Source organism: Phyllostomus discolor, chromosome 13 (assembly GCF_004126475.2).
Source record: "Phyllostomus discolor isolate MPI-MPIP mPhyDis1 chromosome 13, mPhyDis1.pri.v3, whole genome shotgun sequence".
In the NCBI taxonomy this organism is placed as follows: Eukaryota; Metazoa; Chordata; class Mammalia; order Chiroptera; family Phyllostomidae; genus Phyllostomus; species Phyllostomus discolor.
This window is the reverse complement of record NC_040915.2, coordinates 28,659,490-28,684,215: the sequence shown is the minus strand read 5'-3', so window position 1 is coordinate 28,684,215 and position 24,726 is coordinate 28,659,490. Positions and strand designations below refer to the sequence as shown.

The following is a 24,726-nucleotide window of genomic DNA, read 5'->3' as shown; positions in this document are numbered from 1 at the left end:
GACTAGTGAAAAATGATGACAGAAAAATATAAAGACATTAAAGGCATGTATTCACTTCTCTCTGATAAAATTATAAAAGGGCCAACTTTTTAAAATAAATAACTTCAGCAGCCCATAGGAGAAAGCTCTCTAACAGGTGATAAGACCATCAGACTACTCAGGACAGAGCAAGTCAGGAGATGGATGCAAGGCTGACCGTGTGTCGTATTAAGGCACTTGCGAAGTGCTATACTATGCAGAGGAAGGTCAAAATGATGGATCAAAGCCAACACTGATGGAAGATTAGACTTTAGGGTCTTGACAAAAGGAGAAAATATGTGAATAGAAGAGGAATATGTATGTTGATATTCTTAATCACCTGTGATGCTTATAAAATAAGAGTCCTGAAACTGTCTCACCCCGCCTTCCAAACGGAGGATGGGCACTGCCTGTCTATCAGATACCCCAAGATGATTATGGTACCAGTAGGTAATGGACTACACGCTGGGAAAATACTGACATGGTCCAGTCTCTTTCTTAAAAAATCAGCACGAGGCTCATAAGGTAAAATAGTTTTCCAAAGTCTGCTGCGCTCTTTTTCATTAGCGTGTTAGCCAGATCAGTCTCCTAGAGGCCCAGTTCTGTCCTCTTTGGTACTTGGATTTCGTTTTCGCAGCTCCAGCCATGGGCCAGCTAACAGCACGTATCTGTTGCTTCTCTTCTAGAATCACAACCACAGCTGCCTGCATGATGGACCTGAGGCGGTACCCACTGGATGAACAAAACTGCACCTTGGAAATTGAGAGCTGTAAGTTTTCCTGGGCACCCAGGTAGACTGAACTTTGCTTTAAGGTTCTCTAGACCACGGGTCCTACAAAGGTTCTGCTGGCACTAAATTTGATGGAGGGAGGCTCCCTGGTACCTTGCCTCTGTGGTGCTGCCATCCTCGTAGTCTCATCCCTAAATCCCTGGGAGAGATGTGAAGGGGGAGGGTGATCTAGCGATAAAAGGAAGATGCTAAGAGTCTAGAGGAAAACCAAGAGCTGTTTCAGCCATTAAAGTACAGTATGGGTGCCAACAGCTACAGCAGGCTTCGGACAGTGGGTGAAGGTATCTTAATCATTTTTGCCTTTCATAAGCATTAGCAGTTTTCAATTGCAAATAAGTGTGGCCTTCTGGATTAGCTGAAACCTCATAGAATGTGGATTGGTGGAATTTTTTTTTTTTTACTTCCTGGGACTCTTTTCAGTGTTGAAATTGATTTCATATTCTTGCTGAAGGCCATCTGATGAGCGAGATTGGTGTGCATGTGTGTTTATCCTCTTTGCTGCAGTGACCTGCTGTGCAGTATCGTTACGTTTCTGGGGCATAGTCTGTGTCGTTGACCATTCAGTCACCTACCCTGTTGGGTACAATGTTGATTTCACAACTCATCCCTGTTTCGGAGGTCACCCAGAGAGGCCATTTGAGGTGGACTAGGGTTTTTAACCTCTTCTCTGTGTGAATGCTGCGCACTGTGTTCATACCTCATCCCACCCAAAGATCGGAGGCTGACAGTTTTCTATCCAGCATTCCAGATAACGAGCCCCTGACTGCCGTGCGGATGCTCTCCGCCTGTGTCAGGAGCTCGAGCTGTGGCAAGCAGCGTGACTCTAAATCACTGCTCTGAGCAGAAATACGGCATTTATGACACATTGCGGGTATTTTTGCCCATTTCAAAAAATAGCTTCCAGGGATAATTAAACTTACATGCAATTTTTGAAGAACCTGATTTCATACTTGCGTTTCCAAATCATCATTATTTTCACATTAGATCTTTGCCATGCAGAGCTACTTAATAAAATCGCTCTATAGGATTTTACGATTATTTTATGTAAATATCTTTGGGATTAATTTTGCATTTTCATAGCTAATAACATGGGTTAGAATGCAGAATAATGTTCTTCGAAGTCCAAAATTCTGGTCGTTTCAAATTGTTGATGTAAGGACATTTTTAAAAAAAGTCTGTGACTGTGTACCACTCGTGAGTTTTTGCAGTAATGGAATTTTTCACGGTAGAATTTGACTGGAAGTTTAAATTATCCTAACGGTGCGAGATTAAAGCATCTGCATGAATGTTGTGTCATTTGATCCCCCATTGCCCCCTCAGGTATGTAAACAGGCCTTTGTCCTTGAGAGGACTGAGGCCTAAGGACCCAGGCGACACCAGGGTTTCGTGGAATTAAGTTATAATTGTGGCCTGAACACTGAAAGGTAATGTGATAATTCCTCAGACTTTTAGAAAGTTTACATTTTTATAAAGGGGCTTTTACATGTATCTTTCAATTCACAGTTACCCTGTTAAATGAGGTGGAATCGATTTTTTCCAGCTTTATTGAGATATAATTGATATACAATAGTAAGTATGTACAATGTGATGATTTGAGATTGAGATATATATGTATATATGTATGCATATATATATATACACACACATATATATAAGTGATGACACCAGTGAGGTTAGTTAACACATCTCTCACCTCACATAGCGAACTTGTGTGGGCGGGGAACTTCTAAGAGAAACTCTTAGCAGCTTAACATATGCAATCCAGTATTGTGAACTACAGTCACCACACTATAGATTAGATAGCCGGATGTTATTCATTTTATAACTGAACGTTTGTTCCTTCTAACCTCCTTCACCCGTCTCCTCCAGCCCCCACACTTGGCAGCCATCAACTTACTCTCTGTTTCTATGAGTTCCGTTTTCTTTTTTATATTCCACGTAAGTAGCAACATTATATTAGACTTTCTTTGCCTGACTTATTTCACTTAGCATCATGCCTTCAGTGCCATCCCTGTTGTCACCAGTGGCAGGATTTCCTTCTTTTTATGGCAGAATAGTATTCCATTGTGTGTGCGTACCACACCCTCTTCACCCAGTCATGCGTCACCAGTCACTCAGGTGGTCTCCCGCCTTGACTGTCGGAAGTAGGGCTGCAGTGACCCTGGGTGCAGCTAGCTCTTCCGGAGTGGTTTTATTTCCTTCAGCTATGTCCCCAGCAGTAAGATTGCTGGGTCATATCCTAGTTCTGTTTTTAATTTTTGAGAAGCCTTCACACTTTTTTTTTATAGCAACTGTACCAATTTATATTCCCACCAACATGGCTCAAGATTCCTTTCTCTCCACCTCCTTTCCAGCATGTCTTATTGCTTGTCTTTCTTATAAAAGCCATATTCTACCAGCTGTGAGGTGATGTCTTGTCCTGGTTTTTATTTGCATGTCCCTGGTGATCAGTGATGTTGAGCACCTTTGCATGTACTTGCTGGCCATTTGTAGATCTCCTTTGGAGAAATGTCTACTCAGTTTCTCTGCCCATTTTTAAAGTAGATTATTTGGTTTCTGCATGAGTTCATTATATATTTTGAATATTTACCACTTATCAGATATATTTTTTTGCAAATATTTTCTCCCATTCCATATGTTGCCTTCCCATTCTGTTGATGATTTCCTTTGCTGTGTGGAAACTTTAGCATGATGTAGTTCTGTTCCTTTATTTTGCTTTTGTTACTTGTGCTTTTGGTGTTAGCATCCAAAATATCATTGCCAAGACCAATGTTAAGGAGCTTTTACCCTGTGTTTGCTGCTAGGAGTTTAATAGTGTCAGGTTTTACATTGAAGTCTCTAACTCATTTCGAGTAAATTTTTGTGAGTGGTTTAAGAGAGGTTTCTAATTCAGTTCTTTTGCATGTGGATACTCAGTTTTCCCAACACCATTTATTGAAAAGACTAACGTTTCTCCATTGAGTATTCTTGTCTCCCTTTTTACCTCAGATATAAATTTTTTTAATTGGTATAATTTTCATTGTATTTTTCCCATTATCATTTGTCCCCCTTATACCTTCTCCCACCTCCACCAGCTCTCCCCCCTTGCAGTCGCCACACTGTTGTCCATGTCCCTGAGTCCTTTTGCTTTTCTGCTCAATCCCTGTGCCCCCAAGTTCCCCCAGAGCTTCGGCCTGCTCTCTATCTATGAGTCTGCCTCTGTTTTGCTCAAATATTATTTGACCATATATGTGAGGATTTATTTCTGAGCTTTTAATTCCCTTTCATTGGTCTATGTGTCTGAATTTTTGAGACTTTTCTTTTTGCGGCTTAACATATGAATGATTTTAGACAATGTTCCATGTGTGGTTGAGAAGAAGGTTTATTCTGTTGTGGTTGGATAGAATGTTCTGTATATGTCTGTTAGTTCTATTTGGTCTCTAACAGTGACTTTCAACCTAATAGTGGCATCGCTAAATTCTTATCACCTTGTTTCCTTATCAACAATTAGGGTATTGGTTTGATTTTTAGAGACGATAATGTAACTTGATTCTGGGCAGTTTGAAGTGGGGAAATATTGGATTGAGCTTGTTGTTCATTCATTCATGCATTGATTCATTCAAGAATTTACTCATTCATTAAATATTTATTGAGCACTAATTATTTATAAGGCATTGTAATAAGTTCTAAAGATATAATGGTGGAAAAAAGTAGACAATATCCCTGCTTCATTTTGATGAGGGCGACAGGTTTTATTTAAATAAATACATACAAGAATGTAAAATCCTGCTAGTGAAAAGTGCTGCCAAGATGAAAATTTAGTTTGCTAAAGTCTTAAAGAAAGACTAGAGAAAATCTTGAAACAAAGTGCTGATTCCAGAAAGGCAGTGAACTGTGCTTACTTCAAAACTTTTCTTAAATTTAGGGAAATGGAGAAGTTTTATAGAATCAGTGGCATTTGCTGAATGAAATGGGCCCTGATAATATTTATTACTATGCAGGAAATGAAATTGATATACTATCAATGTATCTTGCCTGTATCCTTCTCTGAATCCTTCAGTCAGATCAGAAAAGGGATACTGGAATACTCACCAATATTTCTAGGGCAATATTACCCTCAAAGTACCAATGACAACAAAGTTATGTGCCAGCCTATATAAAGATTTTTAGAATGTTCTGTTATTTAGGAATAAAATGAAGTCTAGTAAATAAATGATGAATTGTCCCAAGTGAATTGAATATGCTAATACTTAAGAGGATTAAGAATGGCCTATTACTTTTAGGGCAAGTCAAAGGTTTATCTCTTTTTAAAAACATTGAAAGTTCAAATCCTTTCGAGGAAACAACATTCCATCATATGACAAGGCTATTTAGTATGTTCCACTCAGAAAAGAGGGGTACAGGGAATGTTCTATATCTTTGAAATGGGAATAGTTAGGGGGTAATCTATAATATTCTGAGCCAGATCAGCTGTACAGTATCAGTGTCACCTACTGATTATGAGGAACCTTCCCCCCTCCTCAGAAGAGTAACGCTGTCTTATACATACTTGTCTGAAAGGGAATATGGAGTTCTCTCAACTGGATTCATTAACAAGCTGTTCATGTTACTAAAACCCAAAGGTTTCTTTTTTTCTCATTTGTCTGTGTCCTTTTGTCTCAGCCTGTCTCTGGATGAGTTGGACTGGGGAGCCTTGGTATATCAGAGAATAAGATTAGTGCTCTTGTTCTCAATGGTGTTTGTTTGTTTGTTTGCTTGTTTGCTTGTTTGTTCTGGTCAGTCTCAGCCTCAGTGCGATCTACAGTGAATCAGAGGAGGCAGACCTTCCTCAGCAGCTCTTTCTTAGGCAGCGTCTCAGGGCTACGCCAAGTGCCGTTGAGGCAGCCAGTCAGGCACCTCCTTTCAGGGTCTCCCCCCACCCAAATCCTTCTAGATCCTTCACAAAAGCACCACTGCCCTTTGTGGCAGCATCAGAAACCAGCTCTTGCTGGCCTCTCACTGACATTCTGCCTGACAAGGGGAGAGTCACCCCACTTAGCCTCAGTTTCCCCAAATGAGGACCCTAAAATCCACCAAATGAGGTTGTTCTGAAGATTAAATGAACTAGTAGAAACTAATCTGAACTAACACAGAGTAAGAATCTATTCGTGGAGCCTAATCAGCAAAACAAACAAGCCAGCAAAATAGAACCAGAGACATTGAAATAAAGAATAAACTGACAGTAACCAGAAGGGAGGGAGAAGGGGAAAATGGGGGAAAGAAGGGGAAGGACCATCAAGGGACCCATGGACAAAGCCAAAGGTGGGTAGGACTGAGGGTGGGAGGCGGGGGCAGGGGAGGGCGGTGTGGGAAAGGTAGACACAACTGTGCTTGAACAACAATAAAAAAAACCCTCAAAAAACAAGAATGTAGCACTTTGCTTATAACATGGTAGACATCTAATAAATAGTAACTTTAGTAATTAGTAATTATTACTATAACACGAATTTTAATTATTGCATTTAAAAAGTCCCATACTGCCAACAGATTTGCTCTAATTGCGAGATCTAATATATCCAGCCAAGCAGAGACCCAAAGCACAGCCTTGCCCTTCTCAGCCTTTGTAGGTTTTACTGCAGCCCCCTTGCATTTACATTCCAATTAAGTCTCATTATCTGTGGGGCTATCCACTGCCTCAGCTCTGCCTACAACATTCGTTGTTCCTCATTTATTTTACTTCAGCCGAAGGGAAAAAGAATTAATAGCTAGCTTCAGAATCCAGAGAGGAGTATTTAAAAGCAAGCTCTTTGACACCTGCACCTGGGCGAAGTGAAAGGACAGTCCATTTGTGGCTGTGCTAACATTTACTGTGGCCAGCGGAGACAGGGATCACCCGCTGGCGCTCTATAAAGCTCCTGCGGTCAGCGCGCAAAGGTCCCGAGGAGCGGGAGAGGGCTGGCTGGCGGAGGCGCCGCTCCCTCCTGGCGAGACTCACCGAGCCTTAGAAAACCGAAAACATAGATGTGTTTGCCATCTTGCAGAACTCACATTTGGATATCACATAAAAACAACTCGCTGTTACGTTATTAAATAGAATAAAACCTCTGTTTTCTTCTCAACAGTGTCATCCTAAATAAAAAATAAGCCTTATTAAAGAGGTCAAAATAGATCGATGCATTCAAGCAGCTTGAGATATCGCCCAAATGTACTATGGCACAAAATTCGTATTTTTCAGATCCTGTTTGTGCTGTGCACCGGTCAATATTTCAGTAGATAGACATGCAGTATTTTTAAGAACTTAGAGGAAACGAGAGTGCGTTGTGCTCCTCTGCTCCCGAAGTAGGACTCATGGCAGCTTAGAGTATCGGTAGATTAAACACGCCTGTCACGGCGCAGGTGGTGATCAGCGAGGGCTCTGTGCTGGTGTCCTGTAGTGGGTGAGAGGACATTTGCCGACTCCAGGTAGCTCTCTGTTGTGGGTTTCTCAAGCCAACTAAGCAGGTCACTTAACTTTTTCAAACTACGGTTTCTCACCTTGACAGTATTACCTGATAGGTAATGAGATAAGACAGAGCTCCTTGGGCAGTGCTTGGCACTGGTATGTCCATAAGTAGCGGTTATTATCATTATAGCATATTATTATCAAATTAGACCTGGAACATTGTGCTCAATTAGAGTCACAGCATTTTAAGAGGGATACTTAGCAATCAGAAAACCAAAATGTGAATGATACATAAACCATGGAGTGTGAAGAACCAGTAGAAGAAATGGGGGGGGGGGGGGTAGCGGGGGGAGGGGGTGCATTTATTATACCTTGAGGAAGGGGGACTTAAGGAGGGAGGGTGATAGTATTTGGACAGAACAGCTATTTTCAAATAACTAAAGAATCTCCTCTCAAGAGAGCAAACTGTTTCTGCCCTAAGGGCAAAACTAGACTAATGGTAAAATATGCCAAAAGGCAATTTTGGGCTGAACTAATTTTTTTTTAAGTCATGGCAATTAGAGCTGGTGAAAAAATCCTGTCGAGTCCTGTCTCCTGTAAAACTGTTCCCTGGGAATGAAGGAGTTCTCGCACTGGGCACGTGGTAAGATGATGTGAATCCTAAGGAGCTCGGGCTTGATGGTTCCTCGGCACCAGCGGGACTGCGTAGGACCTTGGTCAGGAGGTGATGCGCCAAGCCCTGCTGTGGACAGGTGCAGACCCTCTGGCCTCTGGGAGCAACACTGTTTAAGAAAAGAGGCAAAATCACATCTCTGCTAAGATTTTAAGTAGTGCAGTGTGTGTGTTTGTGTTACGGATGGTCCACTGCTATTTATTTAGAAATCTTTTTCCTCTCAGATTTTCCTGCCTGGGCTACATTTTACAGTTGTATCTGTGAAAAGTGAGGCTGCAGCCCCCACCTATTCCCGTCTTTCCAAAAATCCCCGACCCCTTGAGGTCTTCGATCCCTGAGGCTTTGAGAATCGTCACAACAGAAGAGAAGGCGCCTGTGCCCGTGCAGGTGGTGATGGTCAGTCATGAAGCCACCGGCGTTCACCTTAGAAGCATGTCCCTGGGGCATCGCAGGGAAGCTTAGTCACCCTTGTTTATTGAGGGGAAAAGCAAACACTCCCCAGAACCACTGCATGCAGACTGTACCTACATCATTGTCCCATTTGGATATTTTCTCAAATTGCATCTACTATTGTGGGAGTGGGCAGTTGCTCTCCCCACCCTTGCTGTCTGTAGATACCTTGCTGGGACATGCTCTTCATTTAAGTGCTATCAGTCCCTCGTGACCATAAGTAAGTGCCAGGATGTGTATTTACAACCTCTGGCACCTCATGCCGGTGTTATTTGCAACCTTCATGTATATCTGGACCTTAAGACTTCCGTCCTTGCAATTCTTCCATCATTAGAAAGTGACTCGGTTACAAAAGGTTCATCTTAATATTGAGTTTGAAAAATGAAAATCATGAGCTCTCCAGTCCCCGCTAGTCAAGAACGATCATCTTTCGTTCCTGTTTTTTATTTTCTGTTCTATAGTCTTTACTTTCTCTTTCTGCAGTTCTCACTAGATAGATCTTCCACATCTGCCTGCCACGGCTCTGAAAATCTGTAGATTTTATCTTCCAGATTAGTAATGCTCATTTTACTCTTAAGAAATTATTCCTAGTGTTACATTTTTGGCCATCATGTTTTCAGTTCTAAGAACTCATTCTTAGGTTACTCGTTTTCCACAGTCGTTTGTTCTCCTACGGAATGTCATTATGATATCCCAGAGGAGATACCAATTTATTGTTATTTAAAAGATATCAATTTAAGTTTTTGGACAAGTTTTCTTCTGCTGCCTTTATCCTTCTGCTTCCTTTTGTGATGATGCTCATCATGGTCTTTCTTGTTCATGCTGACGATTTTCCTGATATGTCTACTGATCTTGGTAATCACTTCATATTTGTAAATGAAGAGCAGTTTGACCAGAGCATGTCACTTACGTAGCTCCTCTGACGTGACGTGGGTTTCCTCAGCGCTTTCACGTGACTGTTTCCGCAGCCACCCTCTGTGAATGGGCGGGTGGGGGGGTGGGCGTGCTGACCCCGCAGCTGCCTCGTTAGGAGAGCGGCCAGGCCCCTTCACGGGTAACCAAGACTCCTCCGAGGCTTCGGCCCTTCAGACTATTTCACTCTTTCACTCTGGAAGGAACTGGTGGAACTACAGCTTACCTTTTTTATTCCATTTGTAGAGGTGCCCAGGGCTACCTAGGGCCCTGTTCTGACTGATTTCCTCTTTAGCTCAATATGAAATCTAGGAACCCAGTGAGCCCCCAGCTGTGTTCAAGGAGCTTCCTTTTCAGCATTGTCTTGGGTGCAGTGTAGGAGGCAGAGGGCTGGTCTAAAAGCAAATAGAATGTAATACTTAAGGAGCTTCAGAATCATTGCATAGGTCAGCCTTTGAGCCAGTAAGCTAGCAATACAGAATATCTATTTTACAGTATGCCAAATAACTATTTTTCTTCTCCTAAATACTACTGATTGTAAGACTCACCATTATAGCGTTATTATAGCAGAATAATAAAATCTTACATTGAATGTATTCATCACTTGGTAGATATATCCCGATTTTCAAAATACAAAAATGTAAAAGGGACCTAAAGTGCATTAAAATTGAAGTATAGTTATTTTTTCATTGCAAAGGAAACCGTTATTTTATTATTCTTAAGCAGGCCAGCCAAAAAGAAGCACAATTTATACCATCAGGTTAGCATCTCCCAGTCTCACAGGTGAACACCCGCCTGCTTGGTGTGTTGTCCCGAACGGCACCCCTCGGCTGTATTTCCGACCTGGTCTGCAGAGTGAAGCAGATGGAGTCTGCATGTGGACCAGAGTAACCACTGGTCCAGAGGGTGGACTGCGGGCAGACTGCGTTATCCTGGCAGTGATCTGTGCTTCCGTGTGAATCCACAGATGCCTCTGAAACCTAGAGTTTGAGATACAGAGAATTTGGAGAGAAGTCTCTTACAGGGAGATGCAGTCCCTTCTTACGATCTTTTGCCCTGTCACTTTGAAAGGGCATCATTACGATGCTATGCAAAACCCAGGTGAATTGAATGCACTGGCTTCCATCTCTCACCTGTGTTAGGCTGACATGGCAGTTCTGTGAGCCCAGAGCCCAAGAGCTGCTCAGCCCTCTGACCATGGGGTAAGCACAGCTACGACGCTCAGGGATGTGCTGGCCCAGGCTCAGCAGCTCCCAGCTCCGAGAGCTGTAAGAAGCAGTTACGAGGAAGCTGATTCCCATTATGGCTTCTTAGCACTAAAGCATGCAGAGTTAAATGAGTTCTCAAGTCCCTGAGGACTCCTGGGATGAGGCTGTGCTCAAAAGCTCTCATTGTGTCTGTTTACCTTTCTGAGGATGATGTCCACTCTCTTTTATGTTTCTAATGCTCTTTTTCTCTCCTGCTTGGTAATTGCCCACGAGAGCTCGAAAATGCAGTACGCACTCAGTTCACTGCATTATTATACATTTTTCTGTGGCAAGTCTCCCAGGGCTGGGGGAGGGGCGTGCAAACTTGTTTACACGGTTTTCCTTTAGGCTCAGGAAGAGTGCCAGCAATGCCATCATCCTGCAAAAACTGTCTCTTCCTGGCTGCGCTTCATTTTATTCTGGACCCTAATTAGGTGAAAATGCCACATCTGTGGCTTTTTTAGCATTTTTATTGAAGGCTGGAGGGCACTTTGTGAAACCCGATGTGAACATCTTGTGTGCCAGAGGTGTAAATACACCCTCAGGCCTTCCCTGGTGCATTTCCAGGAGCCTCGTGCTGTGTTTGTTTGATAGTTGCAGCCCAATGAATTGCAGCTCAGACTGATTTTTTTCTCAGACCATTCCTTTTGGTAGACTTCCAATACTGCTGATTCATTTCTGCAAATCAAATACTTCTTTCTTTGTGATAGCCTCCGGAGCCTACTGCCTACCCTCGCTCACACCTCCACTGTAGCCGGTACCATGATTACTATATTTATTGCCACGGTCGCCGTCACCATCATCAGTAAGAGCAACTACCACTTATTAAATGCCTGTGTTGTGCCAGACCTTGTGCTGTGTGTTTACAGAGGTGATCTCACCTAAATCTCCCCCCCGCCCAGCAGCTGCTAAGGTTATTTCCTCTACCCATGAGGACTGGATGCCCTAGAGAAGTTGTGTAACTTACCAAAGGCCAGGCAGGTCAGCAAGTGAAGGTCTAGTTGAAGAACAAAGAATCCAGCGTAGTTAGTTTGAGCAGAAGGAGACTTAGTCGGCTTATGGAATTCTTGGGAAGACTGAAGAAACAGTCCCTAGGCCGGGCTTATAGATGTGAGTCTCCCAATCACAGCCCAGCCCCGTACTGGCAAGGCAGTCTCTGCTCCTGGCGGGGCACCGGGGCCTCTTGCGGAATAAAGGGGCCACTGCCCCAGGGGCTAAAGCAGAGCCACACTGCTCCTCAGGTGGTCAGTGCAAATCAAGTGGATGTTTCGTGCCTTCCTGTCTCTCCACTCAGTTCAGTTCTGAATTTGAGTCTCCAGCAGCTGCACCTGGTCGGCAGAGCCTGGATCACATTTAGCACCACAGACGAAAGGGAGCCTGGGAAAGGAACATAGTCAGTGCCCAGCGTAGAGCTTAGTGGCCGAGCTGAGATGCGAACCCAGGTCCGTCTGATTTTAGACCCCATTCAGTATACATATCGTTTCCTCGTGTATAACCATCACATAACATTAGTACAGCCCTTTCTGTGTTATCGAGAATATATGTCTGGTAATTATATATTTGTGCTTTAAGTGGATTTTGTTATTTTCTTCGCCTGGCTGCATATCAGAACACTATATTTGAAGAATCTCCTACTTTGTAAGACTGAGCCCACTTCTCTTAAGAGAAGCTGAAAAAGCCAGACGCACATTCTCGCAGCCTCCCTTGCAAACAGAAGGTGGGTGTAACGGGATACCGGGGTGCTACCAATTACATAACTATGCTCTCCGAGGGAAGGGTTGTGTCTTATGTTGTCTTTTCTCTAGTATATTGCTTTTCAGGTGACAGGTAGTCAGGAAATCCTTCACCCAGTTTGATTCATTTATCTCACCAAAGTTCACTCAAGATCCAGGCCCTCCCAGAGCACAGCAGTGGGATAGGAACTGCCTAAATCTATGCCTGTCTGTTGGGATTTATCCCCATCCCTTTCCCCAAGCTCCTCGGCCAGTGATTTTAGGCTACTTAAAGGAAAATGTTAGAGATGTTTTGTGAATTATCCCGTGGCTACATTAGACAGATGATAGATGATAGAGTTTCAGATAACATTTATTGAGTCCTTCCCAAGCTCTGCATTCATTTTCTCACTGCAGTACATCAACCCTGCGAGAGCTGAAGTAAGGGTCACACGCTGAGGCATGGAGTCAAAATTTAATCCCAGACAGTCCTCCCCAGGGACCTTCCCCTCAAAAATCAGCATGTTACATCTGCTTTAAAGGTATACAGTAGTTCCCTCTAATTCACAGTTTCGCTTTCTGTGGTTTCTGTGGTTTCAGAATTTACCCATAGTCAACTGCGGTCTGAAAACATTAATTGGAGCAATCGTAGAAGCAATTCATAAAGTTTAAATTGCACGCTGTCCTGCATAGTGCGCTGAAATCGTGAGAGTCCTGCCCTGCCACGCCCAGGGTGTGAGTCATCCTCTGTCGAAGTGTCCACGCTGTGCGTTCTTCCCACCATTAGGCACTTTGTAGCCATCTTGGTGGTCAGGTCCACTGTCCCGGTCTCACCGTGCATGTGTCCAAGTAACCATTATTTTCCTGAAGTGCAAGTAGAGTGAGGTTGGCAGTTCAGATGCCAGAGAGAGCCCGTGTTTCCTTTAAGTGGAAAGGTGCAAGTTCTTGACTTAAGAAATGAAAAAAAATGAATATGCTGAGATCGCTAAGATCTGTGCTAAGAACAAATCTATCCATGACCTTGTGAAGAAGGGAAAAGAAATCCATGCTAGTGTTCTGAGAGATAACATTCACAGAGCTTTTGTTACAGTATATTGTTGTCATTGTTCTGTCTCGTCATTAGTTATTTTACTGTGCCCGGTGTAGAAATGAAACTTTACCACAGGTGTATAAATATGGTAAAATCATAGTGTATGTGGGGGTCGGTACTGCCCATGGTTTTAGGCATCCACAAGAGGTCTCAGAACACATCCCCTCTGGGTAAGGGTGACTGCCACCCCAGGGAAGTCAGTGCCAAAGTCAAATGAGCACTAATGGGGGGCTGGGCATTATGCTGTTATGCTGGTTTAAGGTAGGAAGCTTTTCTAGTCCCTTTCAGTCCCTGTGGTTAAGGGAGTATTTATTCTCTGTTGGTTACGTGTATCTTAATATCGTAATGTCCAGAAAGGCATCAAGAATCTCTTAAACCATTGCTAGTCACTTTATTTCTAAAATTTTTTGATAAACAGGAATTTAAAAAAAGATTTTTCCCAACTAAAAGAAAGTTACTCTTATTGTTAGATTATTTGATTTCAAATGTCCCCTTTTACCCCCTTTAGAAATAAGTATTTATTCTAGATAAATATTCTGAAGCATTTTGTTTGTATTTAAACCTCTGACCTAAAGTACTTCTTGAGTCTAAACTTAATTAGATTTATTGCCAAGTGGTAAGGGTTGTGGACAGAAGTGGAGAAAGTACATTAAGGATAAGCTGGCCTGGAGTTGAAGAATTGTGGCTGTTCTGAGTTATAATTGTATCAGAATCACTTAATATATGAGCAGAAAAGTATTCTAAAGTACTTACATATGCAGAAAAGATTTTACCTGAATAGTGTCTTTCTGGTTTTACCTTATCTTTCTGGGACTTTAAGTTGGAAAAAAAAGGTCATTCTAACTGGCTACAGTTTTCAGTTTGCAAAGATATATCAGCAGAATGTCCCTTCAAGTTTACCCTTTTAGGATTTGAACAAGTATTTTCAATGTAATACTAATAATAGGTACCGGTTGGAAGGCCAGTTTGTGCTGAGCATTTTAATTATAATCTTACTCAATCTTCACAACAGCTCCTTGGGTAGGTACAATGTCATCCCTGTTTTATAAATGAGGAAGCTAATGGTTAAAACACCCATTTGGAAGTGACGAGGTTGGAATTCACTTAATCCAGAAAGTCTAATTACAAGGTGTGGTCATTTACCCATGCTGTTGGTGCGAATTCATTTAGTTAATAAAAACGGAACAGGCTTGAGAACAGAACCTCACACTGTAGCTCAAACATATACTTACTGATACTTTACTGGGCCCGGGAAACCATGAGAAAACTTGGGAGAAATTATGTAAAAAGACCTGTTCAAGAAGCCAACAAAAGGATTTATTATAAACAAAATGAGTTTGGGATCCTCGTTTTAACCGTCTCTCTCTCCTGGAAAACCTGAGATAGTGAGAATGCTTTATCAGGTTTTCCAGAAAGAAACATACAGATAAGCTGCCCAGTTCGCCACTGTCGAGTAGGAGATGAAGACAGCCCTGGAGCCGTGGGCAGTCTTCGGCCCCTCGGACCAGTCTGCCCCGACACGAGCATCCCAGGGGGCCAGGTCTGCCTCCCGCGGCAGGAGCAGCGGGTGGAGTCTGCCCGGACTCAGTGTGGCCCTCTGCTTCCTCACAGGGCTTGTCTAACTCGGGGCTTTTCCAAACTGAATGTCCAATAGTTTGAGTTTTTGTTGAACCATTATGTGCATCTATAACTCAAAAATGAAACCGAAAATATGACAATTTCTAATAGTATTTGTGTAATTTCTATTTCTTTAATTCTGTACATGCTTGTTTCATTCATCTTACAACCGTTATTTGTGGCGTACACATTGACAATTGTTATGGCTTTCTGACGCACTTTCCCTCTTATTGTCATGAAATGTTGCCTTTTATCTCTGGTAATATTTTTAACCTCAGAGCACATTTTCTTTGATATTGAAAGAGCCATCTAGCGTTATCGTGCTTGTGTTTTGCACGATTAATCTTTTTCTACCCATTTGTATGCAGTGTGTCAGAGCCTCACTTTAGTCACATTAGTCCTTCCTTCTGTTACTCATTTCTGCATCCTGGTTCTGAAAAAAAAATCCCTCCTAGAACTGTTTCATTAACAAGTCTTATAACCACATCACATATATTTTTATCCAAACTGTTAGTAAAAAGTTTAAATAATATACGAGAGTAGCTCTACCACACACACATCAGCTCATTAATACAAATTTGTTTTACATTTATTCAACTAGCTCTAGATCCACTTAACTATCTAATTTAGTTTTCATTTCACCTCCCAATCAATGTGATTATCCGTAGCATTTCCAAAAAGGGCGGTCTTACAGGTGAAGTATGAAATATGAATAGCTAACATTTATTAAACACTCTCTATACGACAACCAGTGTTATGAATTATTTATATGAAATATTTAACTTAATCCTGCAAAGTACTGTCAGTATACGTATTCTTCAGGTGAGGAAAGGGAAGCACAGAGAAGTTAAGCCGCTTCCCCGAGGGTTCACGGAGCAGCAGTGGAGTCAGCCCGGGGCACAGGCTGTTTGCTCTCTCGGCCTGAGCCCTTCCCCAGCACCCTTCCACCTCGCTGCTCCTGCAAAAGCACTGTGTTTGGGGTCGGGCCCGAAGTCAGAGCCATTGGCTAGTGCCAGGCATCAGTTACGTCCTTCAGAGACTGGAAGAGGTAAACCAGATAGTCGTCAGTCTTTACACAAAATAGCGTGGTTATTCTTTATGGATATAGATGCCTGATCATTTCTGTACAGAGAAGAGGCCGAGAGAATCGTACACACTATCACGTGGAACTTTGGTTAAGGTCCTAGATGAATACGTCCGTGTCTCAGTAGGTGACAGAGCTGGAGTTTGAGCCCAGCAGCCTCTATGTGCAGAATTTAGGTCGGTTTCATGGGCATGAAATCCCGGCAGGCAAACGGGGCCCCATGATTGGAGCGGCCCAAGCTTGGCATCGTGCTCTGCTGTCCTGACATTCTTAATAACGTGTGAGCGAGGGACATTTCATTTTAATTCTACACCCCACAAATGATGTCTCTAGTCCTTCCCCCAGTCTCACTGCAGCGGTCCTGGGCCCTAGCACTGACAGAAGGCTTGGTGTCTGCAATGCTCCCTAATATGGGGAGCTGATTTGGTCCCTTAGAGACAACTAGGAACCTCTCAGTCTTAGCTCTCAGTATGAATGCTGAGTCTCTTGGTTTGGTGGTCGCTTCTCTCTTGTTTCTTGCCTTTTAGACTCTGGAAGAGCAAAATTTTCCATTACATCCTGTTAATGTCTTCAGCCAAGTTTGTGTAGGTGAATTCTCTCTAATTGGAGAAATAATGAAACATGTTTATTTAGGTCTTGCATATACAAAGAGAAAAAAAGAGACATTTCTTAATTATGGTCCTGGTTTTTTTTCTGGGCATTGTTTCTCATGCTCATATTATATATTCTCTATTGGCTATGATGTCAAGTTTTCTATGCCATGGGAGAATTCAGAATTTATATTCTAAATAGAGCAAGGCCTGTTCCTATCCTGTGAAACAATTTCACATTCAACTTCATCTTATTCCCACCACTCCACCCCAGGAGAATAGCTCAGTGATTAAAGAAACCAAATGAAAGTTGTTTTGCAAAGAGCATAGCCTACAAATGCTTTGATATCACAGACTTTTAAAAATCTGTCTTGTTAAATTGACCCACCGTTCTCACAAAAGAAAAAGAGAGGGCATGGTTTACCATTTTATAACATATGCTCCTGCTTCACAAAGTTAGTCGAAGCAAACCTGTCAAATGCCAAAGTGTCGAGTATTAAAATTTCAACAAAATGTCAGGAGAAATGGGAAAACCGGTGAATGTAAGAAAATCTGTCATAAAGATTGCATTGCATGTTTCTTTCTGCCTTTGGGTGACATATGGAAGTTTAAAAATATAACCTAATGACGTGTCTTTATGGTAACAAGTTTATATAACCTAATTGCCACAAAACTGTCATTGCTGGTTAATTTATTAGAGTAATAAAAAGATGTGCTTTTAAAACTGAGCTGGAATGAATTCTGCTCAACAACGCCGACAGCCCCTCAACTGTAAGTTTTCTCTTTTTGACACTTATTTGAAACCTGAGAAGATGCAGATGGTTGAGTATGGGTACACTGTTCTTGACCATTTCCCTTGGAGCACTGATGTGGACGCAAGGACTTAGCCAAGTCCCGGACGGTGCTGAGCGCATTCTGTTTCAGAGGAAACCTGGGTACAAAGGATTGGGGGACAGGAAACAGAGACGAATATGCAGGCCTGGTCACTCATGGAAACTAGTAAACCTCCAATTCCACCCACATTTCTTTAGCTTTTATCATTTTGAAATAACTTTAGTTGCAAAAGTCACGAAGTTAGTACAGAGTTCCCTCGGGAGTTTCACCCACCTTCCCCTAATATTGGCACTTCCTATAAATGATGCATTGGTCAAGACTAAGATATTAACGTAGGTAAAACCCTATTTACAGAATGAGTCTGTGTTAAGATTTAATCATTTTTTCCACTATCGGCCCGTTTCTGTTCAGGAACCAATCAAGATGCATTTAATCATTATGCCTTGTTAGTCTCTTTTAATATAACCGTCTCTCAATATTCCTTTTGGTTTCCTAACCTTGGCACTTTGGGAGAGTACTTGTCAAGTGTTTTTAGGGTGTCCCTCAACTTGGGGATCTCTGATGTTTCTCATGATGAAGACTGCTCCACCCAAATATTTAATGTGCTTCCTTCAGAATGCACACCACACTCAGCGGAGCTGACTCCGACAGGGAGGAGAGCAGGGCGATGCTGAAACATTTGCACTGGACCATATAAAAGCCAGTATGATGAAAGTGGCCAGTTGCCTTATTAGTTTTAAACACTGGATTCTAAGTTCATTATCATGTGGAAATTTTATTTCCGAAAGAAAAATAATGCCAATATATCTGAGATGCCGTGTTTTAATTTATGTCATCTAATTTTATTGTCAAAACAACCCTATGAATTAGGTGTTATTATTATTGTTATTATTAATCTCATCGTTGTCACCGCTGCATTAATCATCATCTTTATCTTGGGTTTGAGGCCGTTGGAAGCTCAGGGAGCATCTCGTGATGTTCCCGGTGGTACAGCTCATGATACTGTGAAGTACAGTATGTCATGTGGGTGCCACATGTGATTTTATTTGCATGTTCAACCAAATTATATATTTTTACTAGAGTAATTCATCAATATATTGTCATTGAAGGCAAACTGGAATTTAAGGATGGCTAAAGGATTCCTGATAACATCCATTAAACCTTATTCCATTTAATTGGCAGTAAAATAGAGTAATTTTAAAAAATTGAAAACATCTGATTTTATGGAGCATGTTTGAGGACCTAAGAATGATTAAATGCATCCTGGCCAATATATCTGATGTTACCTATCTTCTCAAGTGAAAATTAATCAAGAATGTTACTTATTTCCGTGAGATAACGTTCATGCCGACAGTAATGCGGTCTGCGTGATACTAAGCCGGCATCACAAGCAAATTATACCTCTCTGAAAAATGTGAGTAGGCCCTTAATTTGTGGACTGGTGTATCTTCAAATGGTTATTTTTAATATGCTACTAAGTTAATTTTTAAAATCTTCTGTTGGCATCTTTGATGAATGATGGTTTGAAAATCTTTTCTAGTGAATCTTTCTGAAACATTTTTTCAACCATTTGGAATCAAAGGGAAGGCAGTGCATCTATGTGACACATGAGATATTTTGAGCCCCTAATAAAAAAATCACTTTAGAGGAACATGGGATGAAATAGAATTTGCAACTACTTCAAATTCTCCCTTGAATTCTTATCATTATGGCTGGCAACTTTCCACCTTGTGGACCGAGAGCGAGTTTAAATTAAAAGCTGTGTGTACTTAGTTTTCGATCCCAAGCACATAGTTCTTCTGCCTGTGTTCTGACGAGCTGGAATTTTGGGCTTTCTCTTTCAGAAACTGCTGTTGGCTTTCTGTGCCAGTTTTATAAGGTTTAGTTGAAATTGAATCCTTGAAGCTTTAGGATTTGTATATTAATATATTCCCAGATTTAATTTTGTCTAGTTTATTTTTAAAAAGCATGGCATTTAACAAAAAAATCTCTAGATGGGCTAGATGTCTCTAGTCGTTAGTAGTTGAACTATTTATTTAAAGTTTCTTATGTAATATTATATTTGATTTTAGTCTTCCTAGTTTAAGTATAAAATTTTGACTGTATAATTCTTCTCTAAAGAAGAATGTTTTACCTGAAAGATGGGGCTGCTCATATCTCTTGCATGAAGGTTTTTTTTACCCATTTCAGTATTAAAACAGAAAAATATGAGCAAGTGTTGGCATTAGGTAGTAGATGGAGTCTGTGTGGTATAGATATTCTGCACTTTCCACACAGCTAACTTGTACCAGTGATTTTAATACACGTGCTCTTTGATTTCGTGAAATCCTTCAGAGGACTGGTTTTGACAAAGAGATCAATATTTTGACACATAAGTCTTAGGATAGTTTCAGGTTACTCTGATAACATGAAAGGATGCATTCTCAACAGAGCAACAGGAGTCACGAGGCTGGAGAACGCTGGAGAGAGAGTGCAGGAGGTTTGGTGGTGTTAACACCTCACCCGTCTTGGACGAGAGCCTGTCAGGACACGGGACGCCCCACAAGGGGATGAACAAGCCTGTTATACCTACAACTGCAACACAGTTAGTGCACATGGCTGGGAGGACCAGTGTGCAAATGCGTGCAAACAGCACTTCAGAAGGCAAGGGGCAGAGGGAGCCTGGCAGAACCCGCGCTGCCTACCACAGGATCAGGAAGCAGACATCTCATTCATTTAATAAACAAATTATCGCCTCTGTGTTTGGTCATGGTCCACAAATATAAATATACAAAGTGTAATTATTTTTATCATCCCTTCCTCCTACCTCAGGGATAATCAGTATTTCTAGATTATGCACCCGCCTTAAGAAGTTTTTTCTATACATGCTGTTTTACCGTCACCCCTCAGTCCTGTGTATCTCGTGGGCACCCTTCAGTGCCAGTACTAATAGATACCACCCACTTTTCAACACTTGCGTAGTATCGCATTATATAGATGTGCTGTAGTCGTCATCCTATTGCTGAACCTGTGGGCCTTCTCTGAATTCTGCCGTCATGCCCAGGGTGGGCAATGGAAGCACTGTCCACCTATCTTTGCACTCTTGTATTTCGTATGACATGACAGTACTTCAGTAGAACCGGAATTATGGGTTGAAAGGGATATTTTGGTATAAAATATTTATAGATATTTCATGTTGTTTTCTAAAGAACTGTCTAAATTACAAACTTTCAGATGGTTTGTTTCATCAATATTTAAATTTCTTTTTACTAGTCTGATCAATAGCGATTGTTTTCTCTAATCAACCTGCATTCTCCTCTGACCACTAATCAATTTGAGCATTTCTTCAAATATTGACCAGGTAATTGATAATTTGGGGACAAAAGTATGCTATGTTTTACTTCCTTTAAAAATGCATTCTTTATACTTGGAGGATGGGTAAGCCTTTCCGTTCATCCTCTATATTTTCCTTTGGCTTCGAGTGAGTTCCATCGTGGAGAAGTTACACTTCTTATGTGATCTCATCAGCTGCTCCTCTGCTTTCTTACCTGGAAGAGGTTGTGCTTTTCTTATGAGATTTTGCTGCTGCAAGATAATGAAAAATTTTTCTTAGTCTTATATATTCTCCCAGTATATTGCTATAACCCATTATTTTATTTCCATAATAAGTCGAACTCCTTAAATTCTCTGGCAGAGTTCTAAGTGCCAGTCAGCTCCCAGGCTATATAAGGAATGAGCCTCTGAACTCTCGGTCAAGGGAACGGATGGAGTGGCCTTCCGCGTTTAGCCAAAGTGTAATGTATTAGGGTACAAACTAATTTCTGTTTTAATCTCTGGGCTGCCATTACTGTAGAGACATTTAAAATATTAAAAATTACTTAAGCTGTCCCTGCTTACATAAAATCGCATTAAATCACAATAAGGTCCTTTAGGCTGGGAGATTTTATGGGGGGAATCACATCACTATGTAAAATGTTGGCAGAGACTGCAAGCTTCAATAAATCTACGAGAGCCACTTAGCTCATGTGCAGACTGCAGATGGGTGAGAATGACTGGGTGGGTCCGTTTTATCAAACCTCAGGTCTGCGGAGGTTGTCCGGTGGTCCTTTTAGCAGGATAATTTGGACACAAAAGGGTAACAGCAGAAAAGAGTTGGTTTGAGTTGGGGTTAGTCAAGAAATATCCAGCAACATCTAGGGATCCACTCAGCTTACAGAAATGTATTGCTACTGGCTGACTATATATCCCACACACAGGGAATTACAACAGACAGCAGTTATTAAAAGCTAATTATGTGACAGGCACAGTTCTATGAGCTTTCCTTGACTATGTAACTGGATCCTCATAATAAGGGTACGAACTTCAGACTGTTCTTTCTCCTGTTTTCTGGGTGAGGAAACAGAGGTGTAGACAAGTAAGCCGCCTACCTAAACGGGCACAGGCGGAGAGGGGGGAGCGGGCCAGTCTGGCCCCGGGAACTGTGACTCCAGGGCCCCAGTGTGCAGCCACTGCCCAGAGTGTCACCACGCCTAACAGCCCCACTCCGAAAAGTGGCACAGAGAACATTTTTGGAGCACTTCATATTTTTCAAGATAATTTCACAATCTTAACACATTTAAGAATCCCAGCCATCTGCTGAAACTCCCCAAAGCTAACTTTCTCATCCTGGTTTTATAGACTGGGGAACTGAGGCACAGAATTTTTAACTAAGTTGTCCAAGGCTGCAGAAAAAGTTAGTGCCAGATCCCAGGACAGAGGCAGATATTCGGTTCTTTCTAGAGTGATCATTTTCTCTCCCTCCCAATTACAGCAGCGAGGACCACATTGGCACAGTAGCTTTAAACATGCCAACATTCTGATTTTTCTCTGTTTTTTACTTATTTTTAAACTACAGTTCACATTTAATATTATTTTAGTTTCAGGTATACAGCATAGTATTTAGACAATCATATACTTTATAAAGCATTCCCCCACTATTTTTAGTACCCACCTGGCTCGATAGTTATTACAATATTATCGACTCTATTTCCTATGCTGCAGTTTATATCCCTGTGACTATTTTTTGCTACCAATCTGTACTTCGCAATCCCTTCACCTCTTTCACCCAGTCCTCCAAATACCACCCCCCCCCCCCGCCCACCGCTGGTATTTACTCTGGTATTTATTTGTTTAATGTCCATTTCCCCTTTAAGGTGTGTTCTCCACTGGAAGAGGGACCGTGTTTATGTCATTCAATACTCGATATCTAGTGGTTAGCACAGCGCATGGCACCAAGGAAACATGCAGTTACGTTTGTTGATACAATAAACTAATTTTGTTTTCAGGTTTTTTTGAGTATAAGTATTCTTAAATTACAGATTGCTAATGCTAAGATCAACTTCCTTCTCTCCCATTTGCCACCTTTCTACACTCCTAAAGAGAAAAACAACCGGAAACACTAAGGAAAATGCGAAGTGACTATTTCGAGCATCGATAATCAAGAGTGTTTTTGTTTGTTTCATAAAGAATTGTCCAGATGAAAGGGCCTCTGCACTTCACTGCTGAGAAGGAACTGAGGGGAGAAAAGTTTGCCAGAAAATGTATTTAGAGCAAAACGGTCATGAAAGATTTTGCAGTAAAGACTTCAAAAGTGATTGATGTGCTAGAATTCAGTTGGGAGCATGTGTGGCGTGTGTGGACATACAGATACACCAGGCAGATATTTGCAGCCGGAGTGGAAGAGAATACTCATCCCGTTTTTTGCGATGGGGGCTCTTAGCTTAAGAAAGACCAGAGGAAATCAGAGACCTGGAATTTTCTGGAGAAGGTCAAGGGTTCTCAACAGGGAGGCTCCAGCTGCAAGGGATTGCTCATTTTCTGGGTGACGTCATGCAGGTCTGGAGAAGAATGTGTAAAAGAGCAATAGCTTATCGTTTTGAGAATAGAAATCAGGAGCACAACTCAGAGAATGAATGAAGAGGAGTCCCAGTTGAGTGTAAAACTATAATCCCACCTTCTCTTTCTTGCCACCGCAAACACTGTGTCCATCAGGAGACAGTCCTCCCCTGCCCCTGCCCGCTCTCAGGATGGGGACACTGGGTGAGATGCATACAGAGAATACAGTCTCTGTGAGGAGAATGTGTATCTGTGTGGCTCACCTAGTACAGGGTCTGCCTCATAGTAATTATTGATAAATAATTGTTTTCAAATGAGAAAACTCTTCTCTCACCTGTGCCCGGGCTTTGGCACACTTATCCTCAGTAATGCTAAAAATCCCAAGAGCCAAAGTTGCACTTCAGGTATGGCTTCACTAAGAATGAGATCATCTCGTATCCATATTGAAACCGAGAACTTACATTCCCGTGACATGGCTGGTGCTGTTAGTAAAATAGATGTTGGCTGAATCGATGGGTGAATGGCCAGATAAATGAATGAAGGTGACACCTATGGCACCACAAGAGAAGCCTCAGGCAAATTCTACACTTTTTGAAATCGTAACTTGTAATAGTAAGGACAAACTGAGCATGCGTGTTCCACTCCACTTCTTACCCGCCCCCCCATCGATTACATGCCACCACGTAACGGATGAGAACTCCAGACACCCATCTGTGTTTTAAAAGGTTAAAGACACTAAGATGTGGAGAGAATAAGAATAAGAATATCTCTTAAGGATAAATGTTTCATCCACATTTATCAAGCTAGTTTTATAGCTGTCTTTGAGATTAAACGGCTTCATCTCTTTAATTATCTAGTTGACCACATATTTTCCTAAATGAGTGTTTATTGGGTTTGGAGGAATGGACTTTTATCAGAATTTTAGAGCCACCCTAAATCATCACCCCAGAAAAATGCACACATATTCTTTAACACATTTTTGCATATAACCTAAAAGCCTTTCTGAGCCCTTGGAGGCACCACATGTACCCAGGTTAAGGAGCTTTGTTACAATGGGAACATTTTAACACCGACTGCATATTTGATGTTACTATTACGGTTGTTATCACGTGTTATAATATATGTTATTTTATTATAACATATTGCTGATTTATTGGTGTTAGGTTTAGATGACATGAGGTTTGCTTCAAGGCATTCTGTGGTTGAGGGGGTTAGCACGACCCAGTAAAAAGTTCTGTGATGATAGAAATAGTCGGCTCTTGGAGAGCCGCGCCTTCTAGTATGGCGGTCCCCTGCCACGTGTGGCTGTCGAGCCCTTGAAATGTAGCGAGTGCACCTGAGGACCCAAACTTTTCCTGTCATTTTATTTTAACTAATTAGCGAGGGGCAAGTCCTATTGTACTGGACAGCACAGAACAAATGAAGGTAGTGTCCAATGAGGTGGCCAGACTTAAGG

The 24,726-nt window shown here is 41.7% G+C and overlaps 1 protein-coding gene across 2 annotated transcripts in view; it reads left to right on the top strand.

Moving 5' to 3' along the window:
• Nucleotides 1-24,726, top strand: part of GABRB2 (gamma-aminobutyric acid type A receptor subunit beta2) — a 185,924-nt gene that overhangs the window by 89,193 nt on the left and 72,005 nt on the right. For both annotated transcript variants that reach the window (XM_028528800.2, XM_028528799.2), the window contains exon 5: nucleotides 705-787. In XM_028528800.2, coding sequence (XP_028384601.1) covers nucleotides 705-787 — 83 coding nt within the window. The remainder of the gene's footprint in view (nucleotides 1-704; nucleotides 788-24,726) is intronic.